The 20,823-nt window shown below is 46.0% G+C and overlaps 1 protein-coding gene across 3 annotated transcripts; it reads left to right on the top strand.

Moving 5' to 3' along the window:
* The first annotated feature begins 10,964 nt into the window (after positions 1-10,964).
* On the top strand, positions 10,965-19,893 carry CYBC1 (cytochrome b-245 chaperone 1). Of its 3 annotated transcripts, none has more exons than XM_081185470.1 (8): positions 10,965-11,293; positions 11,907-12,043; positions 13,314-13,355; positions 14,410-14,483; positions 14,921-15,017; positions 15,837-15,981; positions 17,763-18,216; positions 18,248-19,893. In XM_081185470.1, exons 2-7 carry the CDS (start codon positions 11,959-11,961, stop codon positions 17,932-17,934), a joined length of 615 nt encoding a protein of 204 aa, XP_081041596.1. In that variant the 5' UTR covers positions 10,965-11,293; positions 11,907-11,958; the 3' UTR covers positions 17,935-18,216; positions 18,248-19,893. The 3 variants fall into 3 exon arrangements, with proteins under 3 accessions (XP_081041596.1, XP_081041595.1, XP_081041594.1); XM_081185469.1 differs by lacking the exon at positions 10,965-11,293 and adding an exon at positions 11,341-11,558; XM_081185468.1 differs by lacking the exon at positions 10,965-11,293 and having other exon boundaries at positions 11,603-12,043.
* The last annotated feature ends 930 nt before the right edge of the window (positions 19,894-20,823 follow it).

The following is a 20,823-nucleotide window of genomic DNA, read 5'->3' on the forward strand; positions in this document are numbered from 1 at the left end:
TGGAAACGCGGGGGGGGCAACGCCCCCGTGCGGCAGAAAGGCGCAATTTCAATATGTCCTCATGCACCGTGCTATGGTGTTTTTTTTCTCCCTAGCTGGCAACGCCTGGAGGGTGGTCCATCCGAGGATTACGGTATGATGCCAACAACAGCAGCTGGGTCTCACGCCCGACTTTGATCTCTCCCCCCCCCCCCCGCCGCCCATTAAATTCCGTTCTGGCATTCTGCTGTCGGTTTCTCCTGTGCTTTTCTTTTTTTTAATCAATCTAATCTATTTTAGACTGCCAGCCGCCAAGGATGCTTCAGGTGCAGAATATTCCTGTCTGCTGAGCTCAAGGAATTTGCCCAGATGGCTCTACCATCCCTCATAAGCTTGTGATGCTCCGTCTTTTTCTCTGCTTGCTGCTGCCAACAAATAGCAAATGCCCAGAGGTTCTAACTTAAAAAAAATATTGGGGGAGGGGGCACCCTGCATAATCGATCACAAGACGTGGCACATGCACACCATTGGAATGACAATGCCCATCAACTTGGGGTGGGGCTATTTTATTGGGGAGGGCAAAGGGACCTTGTCCCAGGAGTCAGTTCCTATAGCAATGCCAGAGGCTTGAAAGCTTGAGTTTCTTCATTTCTTCTGGAGACAATCCAGGATATGATTCTGACTACCACCACCCCATCTGTCCTTAACTTTTAGCCTAACATTTGAGCTTCAACGTTGTTGTGCTCTTTAGAAAGGCTCCTTAAAGGTATTATTTCTTATTGGCACTTATCTGGTGCAGGTCTAGGTGTACATTGTGGAAGAAATTACTTGGAAATATGCATGTCCCCCATGCATACATTTTAGATCAGAAGGTCGGCGGTTCGAATCCCCGTGACGGTGTGAACTCCCGTTGCTCGGTCCCTGCTCCTGCCCACCTAGCAGTTCGAAAGCACGTCAAAGTGCAAGTAGATAAATAGGTACCGCACCTGCGGGAAGGTAAACGGCGTTTCCATGCGCTGCTCTGGTTTGCCAGAAGCGGCTTAGTCATGCTGGCCACATGACCCGGAAGCTGTACGCCGGCTCCCTCGGCCAATAAAGCAAGATGAGCGCCGCAACCCAGAGTCGGTCATGACTGGACCTAATGGTCAGGGGTCCCTTTACATTTTTATCACAAGAACACATAAATGTCCTGCTGGACCAGGCCAAAGGCCCACATAGTCCAGTATCCTGTTCTCACAGTGGCTGACCAGATGCCTATGGGAAGATCACATGAAGGATATGAGCATAATAGCACTCTCCCCACAAGTGCGTTTCCAGCAACTGACATTCTGATGCTTCCTCTGACAGTGGTGATAGAACATAGCCATCCTGGCTAGTAACCATTAAAAGCCTCATCCTCTGCAATAGGCATATCCTGTCTCCTAAGAAGTTGCCAGGGCAGCCTCCAAAGAATCAAAATACAGTTGAAACATGCAAACAACATACTTAGAAGTGGTAAAACAGCAGCCTAAACCAAGTTCTGCTGATCCTCATCTTTACACGTGTAGTTGAAATTCAATGAACACAAAGCAGGAATGGCAACCAGGAAGGCTGATGCCGTTAGAAGAATCCACCTATCCATCATTTAATTGTCATCTTTCCCTTGCTTAATGCTGTTTCCCAACTGGGCAGAGGAACTTCTGTGTTCCTTGGAATTGGGTTCATGAGTACTGTATTTGATAAAATAAAGTAAAACAAAACAAAACAACATAAAATAAAATAAAATAAAAAGACTGATAGGAAAGCAGATTGAAAATTTGACAATTGATTTTGTTCGTCAGTAATGATACAACTTTTGAAAACTGAATGTATTTTGTTTCATTTTTACAGACAAGCGGTAGATAAATTTTGTTAAATAAATTAATAAAAAGTAAGTATGCACATTTGTTCTTCATAGCATTGAGTCAAAACATCGTTTTCAGTAAACCTATTGAGAACTACTGTTTTTAGATTTCATGTTTTAAATTCATAAAGTGACCAGTAGGTGTTAATGGGCATTTGCCATCCCACATGTACACAGAGATGTTTTGCATTTCTTTATTTGACTTCCAGGACTTCATTTCCTTTGGTTATATGACCAGTGACCCTGAGATAACCTTTTCATCTAGAGCATGCTGTACTTTATTACATGGGTAAGAATTTAATCAGAGGCTCAAGTGAGTTGAAAGTCCTAGAAGGTAGAATATCTCTTGAGGTATCCTATAAAATGTTATATAGGGATTGAGGAATTTTCTGCAAGAACACAACCATCCAAGGAGTGCAGAGGAGCTGGACAAGGGAGAGTAGCTAAAATATCCTGGATTTCCAAGTGTAAACAAGGGTTGTTGACTTAGGATAGCAGCCGCAGATCAATAGCTTCTGAACAACCTTGAGCTGCTCTAACATGGAGAGGCTAAGTTGAGGCTGATATAAAACATCAAAAATAGAAATGTTTACTTTTTTCTGTCTCATCAATAGGAACACTTAGGGAAATTAAAATGGAATTGCTTGTTCATTGTGCATAATTGTAGAGCTATTAGATGAGCTAGTGAAACCCTGTATGACATTATAACAATCCTGTTATGTTCTAATCGGCTGTTTGTGAAGAAGCCCTTCTGAGATGCTGTATAAAGTTCATACTTGTATCAAGCTCTCCATTAGAGTAGTTGTGATCTAATTTAAGAAATGCTGGGGGGAAATCACTTTCTCCAAGTTAGATTTGTTGGTGTTCTTTCTTTCTTTCTTTCTTTCTTTCTTTCTTTCTTTCCTGATGTCTACTGGTTCACTTGCTTAAATGGGTTGGGAGTGTTGTTAAATGTAACCTTTGCTCAATAGGCACTTCTAGGCAGGTGCACTCTGGACTCACGTGTTCTCTGGCTGCCTTGTGGTATGCTGCACAACAGTCTGGTTGATCACATGCCAATGTTTCCATTGTACAGATACATCTGTAAGCAATGCGTGGCTGTGGCCTGTAGGATGTTGGGCCCAGGCAGCACCAGCCAGCCCTGCCATTCCTAGATTGCATGCAGATTGCAGAAAGAAGCATCCGCTTTAAAGGCAATGAATGTTTACTTTAAAGGAACAATTTTGGTCTCAAGACAGCACACCTTAATGAGTAGGAGGGTGTAAATGGAAAAGCGATGCCAGTCCAAGGCACTTTACTACCTGAAACGGACTCCAGTGCCCTCACTTGCTACAAGGCAACACTGTTGCTGCACCATTTAGAAGCCAATTAGTGCCTTCATCTATCCCCCCATCAAGTGTTATCGGAAGCAGCCCACTTCATCCTCTGCTATGGAGGAAAGATGCTCCTGTTGAAGTTTACTGCCAAGAGTATAACTAGTGAGTGGTATGATAAGTCCCTGGTTCGAATCTCACCTCAGTCATTAACCTTGTTGGGTGGAAGGCACTCTCGGTTCAGCCTTAGTGCATGCTGGGGGAACAGATGATGGGTTAACTGGTTTCTTAATTGTACAGCAACAGTGTTAAATGAGGGGAGGCTACTGGAATACGAGGATGATATTGCTGGCTTACCTCAGGCATGCAAATGAAATCAAAACACTTCCATTGCGTTCCTGTAGTAATTAGCACAGCATCCCTGTAAGGGGCTAGACTTGTCTGTTGACCTGTGGCAAGTAAGATCAATGGCGGCCTGAACAACTTTACTAGCTTGCCTGCTTAGCTATCCCCATGAATTTGTAATTTGTGGATCATGACACAATTTGCTTTATTAAAGTTTTGAAATGTAGCTTAGATTCCCCCCCCCCTTACTGTTACCTATGTTTGACTCATTATTCTCTCTCTGAAAAGGGGTAGAATACTACATGATTACAACGGAGTGAACCGCCACGCATTTCTGGTTTTCAGTACTTGATGTTAGAAATCCCCTAAATAAAAGGATAAAAGCATTATGCCTTGGCTAATTATACAAATTGATGCCTCTTATTCAGTGCCGGATTTATGTATAGGTAAATTGTATAATTTTAAATACCCGTCATCATCCTTGGCTTCACTCAATTTTGTTTATAACACTCTTCCATTTTCTTCTAGTTGTGAGGGTGGGGGATGCGGAGGGGCCTCACAAGTGGAACAGCCTAGGGCCTCTTCATCTAAATCCGGCGCTGCTCTTATTCCATGCAATGGCTTGAACTCAAGTGTGCCACTTGAGTATTTGTCTTTATATTGTCTCCTGGAAATGCATGCTAAAAGGTAATTATGTACAGTGGTGCCTCGCAAGACGAAAAGAATCCATTCTGTGATTCTCTTCGTCTAGCGGTTTTTTCGTCTTGCGAAGCCATTAGAATGTTTGTCTACCAACGCTTATACAATTGGTTAGAACACGCCTTGTAACATAAAATGTGTTAAACCCACTACATAACACTCCTCCCCCCCCAACTTCCTAACAAAAGGAACAAACATAGTCATCAAGGAGTGTCGGCCTTTTCCACTCCTGCTGGGACCGTCGCAGTTCCTGAGCCCGAGTGGGTGACCCAGGAGGTTCCTTCAGTACCCGAAGTCTGAGTGGGGCGGTCAGCGAGGCTGACTCCGAAGGGGTCACTGCTGATGGAGCCAGAGGATTCCGGCCTGAAAACGCCTTCTGCTGGGGTAACTCAGTCACCGGCAACCCGTCTGGTTCCCACCCTGGCCTGGGCACAGAATCTCCCGAAGTACCCATTTCTCTGTCCTCTGGTTCCGCTTGAAGTTCCGTGTTCGAAGGTGCTCTGGCTATGATCTGGTCGAGGTGTCTCTTCCAAACCAGTCCTCCCTCCAACGTAGGAAACTGGACCTGTATAGCGGGCAATGATACCAGGGACTCAACCCTGTCTGGGCCCATAGTTTCAGACATACACAGTATTAAGTAGTGGGTTGACCTAGCAGCCGGCACAGCGATTTCTTCAAGTAGCTCTTTATTAAGACAAGCTGGAATAGAACTGACTGCGAACAGCTCAGCCGGCCTGTATTTATAGGCAGCCGGCTGTCAACATTGTAACCACATCTCAGAGTTCCCGCCTAAACTAACTGCCGCGGACCTGAGTGAAAACTACCTACAGACCTGAGTGAAAACTATATACATTATCCCCCTGTTGGCCCAGGGTGAAACTACACTACATAACACCCCTCCCCACCGAGATAAGGCGTTAGTTACAATCGTAATGGTTTCCTTATATACAGCACTACGCGTAATGGTTCAATTAGGCACAAAAGCATATCGGTTACATTTCCCATACTTAGACCAACAGTGATACCTGTCCAACAACGTAGTCCTTTAAATGAGTTGGGCGCTTGGAAACTCTGCCAGACCGCCGGGGACTGGTAGCCAAGTCCGGAGGGCCACACAGTTCTCGCTGAGGCTGTGGTGCGACCCTAGGTGGCGTTGGAACCAACTCCCCTGGATCCGCTGCTGTGGGTGGAGCCTCCGCAAGTGGAGTGGTCTGAGTCTGTTCTGAGACGGCTTGGTTCGGCTCCACGCTGGCAGTTTGCGAGGGAGGTGTAGGTGGGGCCTCGCCATCTGTACTTGTCTCTTCTGGAGCCGCAAGCGCAGTTGGGGGCACCTCGGTAGTGTCTAAGTCGCCAACCCTGCGCCTAAGCTGGTCTATGTGCCGCCGCCACAAACGTCCGTCTTCGAGTGCCACCTGGTACGAACGAGGTCCAGTGACTCCCACTACTGTGGCTGGCACCCAAGGAATGTCCCCCACATAGTTCCGGGCAAAGACCTGGTTTCCTGGGACAAATGACCGTGGTGCGTTGGCACAGCCTGGGGGTTCAGCCACGGCAAAGTCTGGGTGTAGCCGGTCGAGCGGTGACCTGAGGCGGCGGCCCATAAGCAGTTCAGCAGGACTCCTCCCTGTGGCCGCATGAGGAGTGATGTGCTGCACGAACAAGTATTCGGCGACCCGCTCATGCCAGTCTCCCCGGTCCAGGCGCACCATTCTTTCTGCTTGCCCGTTGCTGGATGGATGAAAAGGTGCCGTTAGGGCATGGCGGATGCCCAGTCCCAAAAGATACCGCTCAAACGTGCCTGACGTGAACTGTGGTCCGTTGTCAGAGACAAGGACATCAGGACACCCATGCGTTGCAAACAGGCCTCGCAGCACCCGGATGACAGCTTCGGTAGTGGTGGAGGGCATCAGGGCCATTTGGAATAGGCGTCCACCACTACCATAAAGGTCCGGCCGTGAAAGGGGCCAGCCAGATCGATGTGCACCCTCGACCAGGGTGTCTTTGGCGTCTCCCAGGTGTGTCCCTTAGCTGCCGGTGGTGCAGGCCTCGACTCTTGGCACGCTTGGCAGGCGGATACCCAGGCAGTGATGGCATCGTCCATATTAGGCCACCAGACGTAACACCGAGCCAACGCCTTCATTTTGACAATTCCCGGGTGGCCAACGTGCAGAGCCTCCAGGACGCGCTGACGGAGTCCCTGGGGAATCACGACGCGGTCTCCCCACAGCAGACAGCCGCGATGAGCTGAGAGTTCATGTTGTCTGGTTGCGAAGGGCTGGAACTCCGATGCAAAAGGCCCTTGTGGCCACCCCCTCCACACCCAGTTGAGCACCCGGCTGATGGTGCGATCCTGGGCAGACGCGGAGGCCACAGTGGCAGCTGATACAGGCGCTGCCGGAAGATCCTCAATCAGAAGGAGCGATGAAGCTGGAGCCGGGTCTTCCACAAATGCTGGAAGAGGGCAACGGCTGAGGGCGTCGGCATGGCCCATCGATTTCCCCGGGCGATGGATGAGCCGGTAGTGGTAGGCAGCCAGGAAAACAGTCCATCGCAGCATGCGTGGTGAGAGGACCGGTGGAGTTGGACGATCACCGGCGAGGAGGCCCAGGAGTGGCTTGTGGTCAGTGATGAGGTCAAAAGTCCTGCCATAGAGGTATTCATGGAACCTCTTCACTCCAGCCACAAGTGCCAATGCCTCCTTGTCGAGCTGGCTGTAATTCCGTTCCGTCGGAGATAGTGTCCTGGAAAAGTAGGCGAGCGGTGCTTCTCTTCCATCTGGGAAACGGTGACTAAGGACAGCACCGATGCCAAAAGGTGAGGCGTCGCAGGCAAGGACCAGCGGCCTGGATTCACTGTACTGTACCAGCACACTGTCTGAAGAAAGGAGAGCCTTGACCGCGTTGAAGGCCGCCGTCTCTCGATGACCCCAGGCCCAAGGCGTCTTAGTGCTAAGGAGTCGGTGAAGAGGCTCAGCCACAGTGGCTTTGTGGGGCAGGAACATGTTATAAAAGTTCAGCAGCCCCAGGAATGCCTGCAACTCCGTTTTGTCCTTTGGGGTGGGGGCCTGCTGGATAGCGCGGATCTTGGATGTGGTTGGATGAAGGCCGGAGGCATCGATAAGATAGCCCAGGAACTCTACCTGTGGAACGGCAATCAGGCACTTCTCCCTCTTTACCTTGAGCCCGGCCTCCTGGAACCTGGTCAGCACGGCACGGAGGCGCTCGAACAGCTGTTGGTGTGATTCTGCAGACACCAAGACGTCATCAAAATATGGTACCACGCCCGGAAGCCCTTGCAGGAGACGCTCCATAAGGCTTTGGAAGATGCCAGGAGCCACACTCACCCCGAACTGCAACCGGCGGCAACGGAATGCCCCCCGGTGGGTGACGATCGTCTGGGCTTCAGCAGTGGCATCATCGACTGGCAGTTGTTGATAGGCTTGGGCAAGGTCCAGCTTAGCGAAGACCTTACCCTCACCCAGGGAATGCAGCAGGTGTTGGACAACAGGAACCGGATAAGCGTGCTGCTGAAGTGCCTTGTTGATTGTGCACTTGTAGTCAGCGCAGATTCTCACCGACCCATCTGGCTTGACAGGCGTGACGATGGGGGTTTCCCACTTTGCGTGGTCAACGGGCTCCAAAACTCCTTGGGCGATCAGTTTGTCCAGTTGTTCGTCCACCTTAGCCTTGAGAGCAAAGGGAATCCGGCGTGGCTTAAGCTTGATGGGGGCGACTTGTGGATCAAGGCTAAAGGAGATGGGCGTACCAGTATATTGTCCCAAGGTGCCGTCAAAAACCTCGGCAAAGTCTTTGACCAGACCCTCAGTCTCTGCGTTAGAGATGCAGTTGATGCCGGTGACTTCCAGGCCGAGGGCATCAAACCAGTCTAGCCCTAGGAGGCTTGGCCGCTGACCTTCGACCACCACCAACCGGAGCAGGCCCGAAAAATCCTTGAAGGCGATCCGGAACCGGCCAACGCCTACCACGGGAATGTCGTTTCCCTGATAGTCTCTCAGGTGTACGCGGTGAGAGTCGAGTTGCCTTTTGGATACTCTGGGTACCAGTCTTTTGATGGTGCTCCATGACACGACGGACAGGGCAGACCCGGTGTCGATCTCCATGTCACATGGAGCTCCTTCAATGAGCACCGTGACGTTCAGCTTGCGTCGCGTAGACGAGTCGGTTTGGCCAATCGTGGTTCCAGACGGGCAGCGGCAGTTGGTGAGAGCGAAACAACTTTCCTTGGCAGACTGGAGTGAAGACTTGAACTTGCGAGTCGATGAAGGGGGGGTGTCAGACGGAGCCGATCGGCAGACCTTAGCGATGTGGCCCCTTCTGGAACACCTCCTACAGATGGCGTCTCTGAATCGACACTTGGCACGGGAATGGTCGCCTTCGCAGCCAGCACATTCCGGTTGGCCCTTGGACTTCTGTTGGAGCTTCCTGCGCTCCCGCTTTGTCTGGTGCACGTCATCGTCTTCACTGGAGGATGCCTCATCACTGCTGGCCTCCTCATGATGCACCGGAACTGGCCCCCTAGCAAGACGCGGGCTGCTGGACTTGCGGATCTCCTGGGCGGAGCGTTCAGCAGCTTCTGAGGCCACAGCCTCCTCAATGGCTTTCTGTAGCGTGAGGTCTGGCTTGGCTAGGAGACGCCGTTGCAGATGGATGTCCCGGACCCCGCAGACGATTCGATCCATCAGGGCATCGTCTAAGTCTCGGAACTCACAGTGCATTGCAGCCTGTCGCAGGGCGGTGGCGTAGTTGTTGATTGACTCCCCCTCTGCCTGGTTCCGGTGGTAGAACGCATGGCGGGCAGCAATCTTGGACGGCTTTGGTGCGTAGTGGTTGCGGAGCTTCTCTTGGATCGTGTCCCATGGTGTTGCCTGGACTGCTTCAGGCGCAACCAATGCTCGGGCCGTCTCAAACACCTCAGGCCCACAGAGGCTGAGGAATAGGCCCCGCTTCCGCTCCACTGATACTGTTGTCAGCTCGTTGGCTTGGAGGTAGCAGTCGAACCGAGCGAGGTAGGAGTCCCAGGACTCAGAGGCTGGCGCAAACGGCAGTAGAGGCACAAATGAAGCCATGATTCCGATGCCGGCGTGAAGGGCGATGGATGGAACACAGTGCTCTAGCCAGAACAGTCAGCTCTGAATTGGTTCTGCCCAGTGATTTCGCTCAGTGATTTCGCTCAGTGATTTAGCTCAGTTCAGAGGCTGGCCGCATCTGGCTGTGCTCTGATGTCCATCCAATCCCACCTTCGTCGCCAGTATTAAGTAGTGGGTTGACATAGCAGCCGGCACAGCGATTTCTTCAAGTAGCTCTTTATTAAGACAAGCTGGAATAGAACTGACTGCGAACAGCTCAGCCGGCCTGTATTTATAGGCAGCCGGCTGTCAACATTGTAACCACATCTCAGAGTTCCCGCCTAAACTAACTGCCGCGGACCTGAGTGAAAACTACCTACAGACCTGAATGAAAACTATATACATTATCCCCCTGTTGGCCCAGGGTGAAACTACACTACATAACACACAGAGTCCCCTGGGGAACCTTCTTGGAGTCCCCCGCCCCACACTGGATGGCTGTTGCTCAAGAGCCCGGTTGGGGGGCATACGATCAAGGAGGGTAGTGAGCCTCCTCCCCATAAGCAACTCCGCAGGGCTCTGGCCAGTCACTGCTCTTGGAGTGATGTGTTGGGCCAATAAGAACTCCACTATACGGAGAGTGCAGTCTCCATGCACTATGCGCCTAAGCACATCGTTGGTAGTACGGACCATGCGTTCAGCTTGGCCGTTAGTGGCCAGGTGAAAAGGAGCGGAACGAATGTGGCAGATCCCACTCTTGGTTACATTTTTTTTTAATTCTGCTGAAGTAAAAGCAGTCCCATTATCACTCACTAGTGTGTCTAGCAAACCGTGTGTTGCAAATAGCTTCCTGAGCACATTTATAGTTGCTCTAGCGGACACAGTTTGTCTTCATATTGTCTCCTGGAAATGCATGCTAAAAGGTAATTATGTACTTTGTTCTGTCATTCTGAGAATTCAAATTTAATTAAAACAAAAACTCTTCAGTACGGAAACTACCTAATGATTTTTTAATGTTGTATTTATGCCTAACTTCAATTGGACTAACCAACGAGGATTCAAGGGGGAAACGCCTCCTCGAGACGAGCAAGGAGCTACGCCGCAGCCGCCTCCGTAGTTTTCTCTTGTGCGTGTTCTCGTGTGGGACAAGGAGACATAGGAGCCCATGCAAAAACCTCATATGCAGCAACAGTGAGGTGGGTCGGAGGAGGGCACAGGCTGCTTTTCATTGCGGTGCTTCGAAACCATCGCGCATCTACCCTAAAAAGAGGAAGAAGATTCTCCTCCGTGAGAGCTTTCTAGGAGATATAGATCTATGGTGTTCAAGGGATACGCTCTATCTACCTCTTTCCCTGTCCTCTCTATGGTTGACTGTGTAGGACTCTCTGGTACTGGAGCGTTTCCCGCCCGAAAAGAAATTGGGAAGCGACGTCTTAGTAGGTGAGCCAGAGAGAAGGAGGGTGGAGGCGGCTGCGCGATGGGAGCATCGGGAGTGGGGCGGAAAAGGAGGGGGCCGAAGACTAAAAGGGGGTGGCAGTTAGTGGGAGCGAGAGGGCGAGATGGGGGCTGGGGAGGGGGAGCGGGACCGGAGAACGCTAACGAGCTTGTTAACGGGGAGAGAGAGGGGGGAACTTCTCTTGCATAGGAGGAGGAGGCTGGGCGGGGGGACCTGGTGTGGTCCATTTCCCAGAACTGTTTTCTGACTGCATAGCACACACACACAAATGGCCAATGGAGGGGGGGTAAATGCCTACGCACACTTCCCTTTTTGTCCCTTCCACTTTTAAAATCATGTGCGCGCTGCTCAGTAGTGATACTCGCAGCGATGCAATTATGCACAAGGCAGAAAGCGAATTTTAGATTTCTTAAGTGCTTTGGTGGGGTGGGTTTTTGTAAAAAAAAAAAGTCACAAAGTACTTTTGCATTTAATGAAGTTGACGAAACTGGAAAGCTCTCTTTCTTGTCTCGTGCTTGTGTTAAAAGTAGAAGGTGCGGCTGCCAAGTCGCAATTTGCCACTGTTTTATAATAATTGCCGTACATTTCCTGTTTTTTGCCACAGTGTGATCTTACATTGGTTCTGGTGGATGTGTTTTTGTTTTGGGGGTATTATAGATGATAAAGATGGACGACTACTGTAGTTGCTTTCTTTACCCACTCACCCATCCACTTCATTTGTGATATTACATGCCATAGTGTTCTCTGAATATAGACCTGAGAAACTAGTGTGTGGTGGACCTCCTCCTATCTCCACATGTAAGAATAACCATTCACTGGTCCGACTTTCTTAGGGCTTAGATATTGAGAAAGGTATAAAACAAAAGTTTAAACTTTGGTTTTAAAAGATGGAAAATTGAATGTAGGTTCTGTTTGTTAAAGTTAAACTAAGCATAAGAATGTTGAGAGTGCACATTCTGCTTTAAAGTACACAAATTTGATTGGCCTATCACTAGGTGTGTGCATTTGTACTTTTCACAGTATTTCTGCACTTGATAATAAAACACCACATAAATTTAACATGGGACTGAGGTACGCCTCAAAGTATGAAGGGCAAGGGTCTGTAAACAGTTGTCTCAATTGGTTTTATTTCCTGTCATTCTGTAGGCGGCTTTTGTGAGTTTTCAGGAGCTCTGTAGATTTGCCCCCACTTCCCAAGATGTATATGTTGGTTGAAGACCACTCAGACTCTGTTCTTCATTTGACGAGATCACCTGGTATCAGATCTTGGTCTCTCCTTGTAGGTAAGTCTTCAGTTTTGTATAGGCTGATACTCCCTTTTTAAAAAATGAGTTAAAACAAACCTCTACTAAAACAAATCCAGATTAAAAGCTTGCTGAACAGCAATAGTGTCCGTGTGGTGACATAGGTGGGACATTGCTGCCCACCTGGCTTCCAGACACAGTCTGTTCCCAGCACTTACTGAAGGGGGAGGTGTCAGGAAGCAGGTTCAGTGTGCCGGAGCATGGTGGAGCCAATCCGCCATCAACCATTACTAGTTAGGCCAGTAAGCACTAGTGATGTGCTCTGTTTGGAAGCCGGGAGAATAGCAGTGCCCCTCCTTTGCCGCTGCACTGGCCACTACTGCTGGAGAGGACATTTTACTTTTGCCTTTATGGCCTCTTAGGTCAGGGAAATCTGTGGTGAATATAGAGAGTGAGGCTTGGATTTAATGTGATGGGCAGGAACTTTTAACAGGCAGGATTAGATTTTACATATTGATTGGAATATTACTTTGGTTGCAAGCCAATATTCCATAACGTAAAGGGGGTCCAAAGCTCAGTAACCTAAGGTTGTATCCACCCACCCTTTATTCAGAGTAGAACCAATGAAAATGAATGATCATGGCTATCTTAGGCCCTTGGATTCCAGTGGTTCTACCCCAAAGAAAAGTTACTTGAATACAACCCTATTTTCCCCCCACAGTATTTTTCTGCTCCACTCCCACCAACAGTAATTGCAATTGATTCTGGAAATCCTCAGTAGCCAGTAAGATAATGCAGTTGTTGCAGATGAATGCATTTGGTTTGCTATTGGCATCACACTATATTTCCAGCTGTCTTTCCATGTTACACATTATAATCTTTGAGAAAGTCCTCTAAGCCTAATCAAGACAGATTGCAATGGTCTTCCAAAAGACCACAGGGTGATCAGAGATATAGCAAGTTGTAATACACAACTGGAAAAGCTCTGAAGGCGTTCTGAAAGTTTCATGATGATATAACAGACTTAGTCATTAGAGATGTCACACAACTGGCCTAATTTGATATCTGGCTCCTTATTCGGAGTTCAAGTAAGATTTTATTCTCAGTTGCCTGAATGGATCATTGTTATAGTGTTCAGTGGAATAGTTAACTCAAATGTATTACTATTATTTTTAATGAAAAATAACACTGAAATTTAAAAGGCCTGTCAGCACATGCATAAAACTTGTTTTTCTAAGAGCAAAGTGCTAAGAATATTTAAGTAGCTGAAAGTAAATTCTAAATTCATATATCTCCTTTCTCTTTCTAGGGATCTCCTCTGTAGGTCTGGCTGCTGCTTACTATAGTGAAGGTAAAGCTTAATAATTTTGCTAGAAGCTCTTACTTAATTAACCGAGGAAAACAATGAAAACAGCTGAACAGTAAAGACCCAAGCATCATGATTAAACCCAGCAGTAGCTAATAAAAATAATCATAGTAAAAAGAACCGTTTATATGTCATATTGGAAAATAAAGTTGGTTAAATAAAATATTTGCCTGGTGCTGAAAGGACATTTACTTCAGTCCTGGGTAAGCCTCATGGGGAGGGCCTTCTGTCGTGGGGAGACGGGAGGGGGCAGGATCACAGCTGAAAAAGGCTCTGTCTCTTTGCACTTCGCTTCAGAGCACTCCAACATTAAGGCTTTGAAAGCCTGTGAAAAACAGGATCTTGCTTAAAAGGGGGATATCTGCATTTGCTGCAAAGCTGTGGCTGACAGAAAGTTGAATGCCTCTGCCTGGCACAGTGTGTGTAACATACTGAAATAATTGCTTCATTACTGAACAGGTGACCTCTTTAGTTTACAAAATGTGTTCGCTTTTACTGTACTTGAGTTTATTCGTGAATCTGTTCCTATGGAGGTGTCACAAAGCAATTTACAAAATGGTAAAAATATATGTACAAATATACATATACAGCAACACTTAGAACAAATGCATATATACAACAATTAAAAACAATGCTATCCAGCCGTCCCTTGGTTGTTGAACGCATTGGCACTCGTACATCTTGGCTCCTGAACGATAGAAACCCGGAAGCGAGTGATCTGGTTTTCGAACATTTTTTTGGAAGCCAAATGTCTGACGGGGCTTCTGTGGCTTCTGATTGGCTGCAGGAGCTTCCTGCAGCCAATCAGAAGCCACGCTTTAGTGTCCGAACGTTTTGGAAGTCGGACGGACTTCCAGAACGGATTCCGTTCGACTTCCAAGGTTCAACTGTGGTTTAAAACAATAGCACACGCATATTCAATACAGATACTAGCTGAGATAAAGAGCTCAATTTAGAAGGATTGTTGAAATAAGATACCAGTTCTAAGGGTGGGTGTGGTTTAGATGTTTGCAACTAATTTGAAATATTTTCTGTTCAGACAGCTTGGGATGGAAACTCTTTTATCTTGCCGGCTGTCTCTTCGTAGCTGTGCAAAATCTGGAGGAGTGGGAGGTAAGCAGCCTGCTAGGAATAGGGCCTTGGTTGCCTTAGCCAAATGCTTGCTCAGATTGCTTTGTCCATACTGCTTTGTTAATGTTGCTTGTCAGTATCCCAGAGAAGGGCCAAAGCAAGTTCTCAGTTAATCTACCAGAGTATATGCCATGAGAGAAAGCAAAAACCTCTTAAGCCTCCCTGTGAAAAATGTGAGATTTGGTTGGTTTCACTTTGGGAGAAGGACCTGGGAACAAGCTTATTTGGTGTAATCCAATAATGGGACAGCCATGAACATCTGTTATTATGTATTTACTTAACTGCTACAATAATTGACGTTAATGGTGGGATACTTATCCTTGCCCTTATCTTTGCCTTTCAAAAAAGCAATTATTTTCCCACACTCCCACAGTTGATTCTATGCTGTGATATGGTGGTGGTTGTTTTTTTCTGCATAGGAAGCTATATTTCAAAAGGATTCGGGAAAAGTTTTCCTAAAGACGTTCAACCTTTACAAGAAGCTGCTGACTGTGTCAAGGGCAGGTCACGAACAAGGTAATGCCACAAATGTAGCAGTATGACACATGTGTTGTGCAGCAACCAAATATACACCGTCTCGAGTCCAGGACTGTGTGTACACTGTACTAATGAAAATCTGTTAGTTATGGGGAAGGGTGAAGAGTTCATCCTGGACAATGAAGAAGCTGGCACCAGGATGTTGGGAATCTAAGCTCAGTGTCTCATTCAGCTTCTGAAGCACAACCCTTTCAAGACAATGTTGTGGAGTCAATTTTCAGTGTCAACAGCACATACATATGCTTTAGAACTGCCTTTTAACATTAGGCAGGCACCCTGACTAGACCATTTTAGACTCGTGATAAAAATGATTTTTATTTCAGCAAGTCTATCCAGATTCATAATTGAGTTTTACACACTTTTTAATAATTGCTGCTTTTAACTTTGTATCACTGATGAGTGTTTTATATTTTATGTACATTGTATAGAGGGTTTTTTAATTAATGGTTTATATATTATATTATTCTGAACAAACAATTTTGACTGCCCTAAGGGTTAAACGTTGGGTTTATTGTTTTTAATGGATGTTGAGACCGAGGTTGTAAGAAAAAAACATTCTGTGCCACTAATTATTGGTGAAGGATTTGGAAAACCTAACTTTCCATTGCCTCAGTTGCATTTTCATTTAGTTCTGTTGGTCCTTAAAATAATGATAGGCAGTTGGCGGTAACATGAAAGGAAGGCTGGATTGTTTTTACTACTGTAAGTATAGGATATGGGAGTGTAATGTTTCAGAGAACACAGCAAGTGTTGCTTGGAATCACAGTGCTAACAATAATCTGGTCCTTTATCAAATAGTGGTGGTTCCGTTGGATGAAATTCGGGCTGTGAATGTGGAAGAGGAGAAAGTACGCTACTTTGGGAAGGGCTACCTAGTTGTCCTGAGATTTGTCACTGGGTTTTCACACCCTTTGACACAGAGTGCAGTGATGGGCTGCAGAAGGTACCGTATGAATTTTCTCTTCCGTGATAGTTCAGGATTTGTGAGAAAGCATCAGTGAATCTTAGGCAGACAATATAACTTTCAATAATCTAGTTGACCTTGTGCCACTTACAGTTCTTGAGTTGTGGGATGCGGGTGGTGCTGTGGTCTAAACCACCAAGCCTTTTGGGCTTGCTGATCAGAAGGTTGGCAGTTCGAATACCCATGATGGGGTGAGCTCCCATTGTTCTGTCCCAGCTGCTTCCAACCTAGCAGTTCGAAAGCACACTAGTGCAAGTAGATAAATAGGTACTGCTGCAGCGGGAAGGTAAACAGCATTTCTGTGTGCCCTGGCTTCTGTCACTGTGTTCTGTTGCGCCGGAAGTGGTTTAGTCATGCTGGCCATATGACCTGGAAAGCTGTCTGTGGCCTGAAAGCGAGATGAGCACCGCACCCCATAGTCGCCTCGACTGAACTGAACAGTCCAGGGATCCTTTACTTTTACCTTTTCTTGAGTTGTATATGATGGCCTCAGTTGCAGCTGGGGCATGCAACTTCTTCTGCACCAATTCCTCACTGTTGAAATATGCCGTGAAGCTACTAACTTGTCTATTTTGGTTGGTATTTAACAAGCTGGGGTATATTTTCATGATTGTAGTACATTCTAACCTAAACTGCAGTTGATGAACATGTTGCATGCATACTGTTCTGGCACTATGAACCCTAGGTGTGGATAACATTGAAGCTGACATGTAAAAAAATAAATTGAGACAGTTCTTCAAAATCTGAGTTTAAAAAAGAAAACTTAAGAGCCCTGCAGAGTCAGGCTCAGTGCATATCTGGTCCAGCGTCCCGTTCCCACAGTGGCCAACCAGATGCTGATGGGAAGCCTGCAATAGCCCTTGATAGCTTTATCCTTTTTGAATTTGTCCGAATCCATTTTAAACCCATCCAGGTAGTGAATTCCATAGTTCAACTGTGTGCTGTTTGAACAAGTATTTCCTTTTGTCCTAAATCTTCTAACGTCAAAAATAATTTGGATGTTTATTATGTTGTCTTGTTACTGAACTTTGTATACAAGGACAAGATTCTCTCTGAATAGAAGTTATCATTCTAAGAGCTATGGAGCCACATAAGTAGCACCATACATATTAAATGCCTTTTAAGCCTTGTGCACCCACAGAGAGCTCCTTCACTGCTCCCTTAGCATGAGCTAAGAACAAGGCAGGGTGTCTGTTAACTAAAACATCCAAACTAGGAAAGCATGCCTATGGCTTCCAAACAAGGCAGGATAAGAAGCCATGCTTTAATGTTGGCTTAATTATCCTGGCTTGTTTGAAAGCCATTAATCATAATTTGCTGGTTCAGACCTAACAGGGAAACTAACTGAGACTTCCTGGCTTGTTTGTTTGCTTGTGTGAAGGGAGGAGTGAAGCAGCTGCGTGTGGGGGAACAAGGCATGCTCATGTCTTCGCTTACTAAGGGAGATATGCTTGTCTGCATGCAGCCATTATGTGATTAGAACACAAAAGCCTTGCACATTTTGAGTCTGAGAGCTTAATAAACACTATCAGGATCACCACCACCATCGCCAGGGGAGTTATGAAGCTAATGGGGAACACAGTGTGAATTGCCCTGGGCCCAGCATCTCTCCTGCTCTGTGGTCGGGCCTGAGTGGAAGGGATACATAAGGAGTACTTTTAATTTTGCTGCCTCCACCAGCCGGTGATATTTTGTGCACTTTTGTGACCACCTCAAGCGGGCACATGAATTGCTAACTCTTGCTTCTGCCTTTTCAACAGTGATGTAGAAGCTGTGGCCAAGCTCATTACTGGCTTTCTGGAGCTGAACAAAGTCCCAGCAGACAAGTATATTGAGAATAGCAGTGAAACAGATGTCAGTGATGAAGAGGAACCCTTCTCAGAAATCTACGGTAGCAGCAGTTTAGAGGGACCAGGAGAACCTGATTTTTAAAGCCTTCCTCTCATCCCCAGTGAAATGAATCTTTTATTAGAATTTCCTTACATGTGGTTTTAGAGAAACAAAACTGAGCAAAGCTATTGGCCTGGTTTAGATGATCACCTAGGACAGCCTTGAAATTAAGCACTTCCACTTTACCTTTGTGTGCGAGAGAGGAGTGAAAGCTTTTGTTTTCATGTTGGAACAAACCAAAGTTTTGAATTGCATTGGGAATTGTGACCTGTTCTGAAACTATGGTTTGAGCCAGATTGTTGGTTTGTTTTTTTTAGAAGCACTGTTCATAAATAATGTTTTTTTTTTTTAGAAGCACTGTTCATAAATAATGTTGACCTGTGGTTTTAAGTGTAAGCTTTCACTCTCCTCTTGTGTGTGAAGGAGAAGAGGGACAAGGGGAGCCCAACGTACACTGAATTTAAACCATGGTTTAGATGATCTCTCGAACCCAGACCTTTATGTTGCCTTACACATATGTCTTCAGAAGACTTGTCAGCTCATTGGTGAGAGACTAGTATCTTCATTTTTATATTTTGCCATGAGTTTGGTGACAGCAGATGAACTTTCTATTACTGCTGTAGAAGTATGGTTTTTATGTGTGAACATTTTAAACTTTTTTTTACTATTCTTCAAAGGAAATTTCCAGTGTAGTAATAGATATACAAACTATGGATTTTTTAATTTAAAAACCCCACACAACAATGGAAGAGATTTTTGCATTTTGGGGCTGTAGGTATGAGTCCAGCCTTTCAAGATGTTACTTTTTAAAAACATGGAAGATGGGAAATTTCAAAGTGATTTAGACAGTAAGTTTTATTTTTTATTATTATAAAAAAAGTATTAAGATCTATGTCAGGGTGGGGATTTTGTGACCCTCTGGATCTTCCAGGACTCCAGGTCCAACGAACCTTTCCCAGCAAGGCCATGCCGGCTGGAGCTGTGAGTCCAGGAACATTCAGAGGGCTGCGGATTCCCTGATCTGCCATTGGTTTTGAGTTTCCCCCCCAAAATATATACCTCATTTTATAAGAGCTTTTAAATGTCTTGATTTACATGTATCCTTTTGTTTTCCTGTTCATGGTAGATACTTTATGAGCAGCTAAGGGTAGAAGATTGTAAACGCTCGTCATGCAGAAATTTTACTTCTGATCACTCCCGCTACTCTTAAGTGTTCTTCAGGTGTCAATTGCAACAGTAAAACTGTTTTATAAAGTGGCGTTTCAGCCTTTATACATTTTTTTGTAAAGCTCCCTGTACTGTTTGGATATCCAGTGTTAATATTTCCTATTGGATCCTTGATTCTTATCGAACTTTCTTTTTTTATGTTTCTTTTTAACTATAACATGTATATGTATATTTGGCTTTTAAATTAACAAAGTTTGTAAGAAGCTAAAAAAAAGCTTCCTGCAGGTACTTGTACATTTCACTTAGGGCACAATGAATGGTGAAAAAGAATGCTTCATTTAAGTACACAAAGCTTGTAACTCTTAAGATAATACGTGTAATTGTAAGTATTCTATAAAATCTGAGAGGCTATATTCAGTTGTATTGCAATTTTATCATTACAGTAGATAGAAGGAATTTTAATTTAAATCAGATTATAATGAGGTCATGTTTCACTATTAAGTGGTGTCTCCCCAAACACTTGAGATTCATGGTCTTTGGATGATCATGGAGCCTCAGCTGCATCTGGAAATTAAGGTTGTAATGGTAGTATCTGGAGCAAGCAATTCCACCACTTCTGGTCCTCATCTCTCTGATGGAGATTCCATTCCACCTTTTGGTTCAGACATGGAACTGTTACGTGTCACATGTCTGTTTACATTCCAGCAGTTTGCTGGTGTAAGCGGAACTTCCACTGTATTTTTTTTTGCTTTTGACTCTCCGAGAAGATGGCAAGGAGAGACGACATGTTTCTTTGTCCTGATTTGTTTAATAAACCCGTAGTTATAGTATGTATCCACAGCCTCAAGCCTCTTCTGTTTGTGCAGTTTGCTCTGTTAATTAGTGTGTGCCCATGTCAGCAGACCTGGGTCACTGATGTATGTCGGAACCAGAGGTCGAGGGATCTTTGCAGCGTGACGGCTGGAAGGAGACGATCCAGCTGGCCATTCGACCCCCGGATGCCGACACTCTCACCTGATGGCTTTCCTACTACTAGGTACTCTGTGTAGGTATGTGCTTCCTTCAGAAGATGCTGCTGGAGACAACCCAAAGTCCGAGGCTTTGAGTTCTGACATTCCAGCCCTAGAAGTGCAGTTTTAAATAAATAAGCAATCCTATTTGAACTCTGAAGGACCACTTTCTCATAGGAAGCCTTTTACCCTTCACCATATGCCTGTGTAGAAATATAGAAATACATATGACATTCCAGAGGGAATTGATTTATTTTACCATGCCACCAACCAAAGAAGCAGCAAGCTTGCATGCATTACCTGGGAGTAACTTGCACTGAACTGGGTGGGGTTTCCTTCTGATGAGAGGTGCATAGGATTGCAGTGCAAATACCTTTGCTGAACTGTGTTTAATGTTTTGGCTTGCAAAGTGCACTGTTTATGATCTGATCCATTCCTCTTGATTCTGTCGGCAAGCTTTAAACCATTAATTAGACCAATGAATGTTTTGGAAGCATGTAAAATATTAAATGTGAGGGATTAGGTGTTTCATTTGATGAAATCTGAGATTGTTTCTTAGCAGCAAAAAGATGCTTTTATCTAGCTCCTGGCTACTTTTAGACAAGAGCTTAGATGTCCTCTTGTGGTTTCACTTGTGTTCTCACCTTCTTACACTGGGTACCTGTGGAATCATTAGCTTAAGTGTGCAAAACAACCATCCAGCAGCAGGGGCTGTGCAGAGCCAACACCATCTGCAGCCCAGCTCTCATGGCAG

The sequence above is a fragment of the Podarcis bocagei genome, assembly GCF_964188305.1.
Source record: "Podarcis bocagei genome assembly, chromosome: 2".
In the NCBI taxonomy this organism is placed as follows: domain Eukaryota; kingdom Metazoa; phylum Chordata; class Lepidosauria; order Squamata; family Lacertidae; genus Podarcis; species Podarcis bocagei.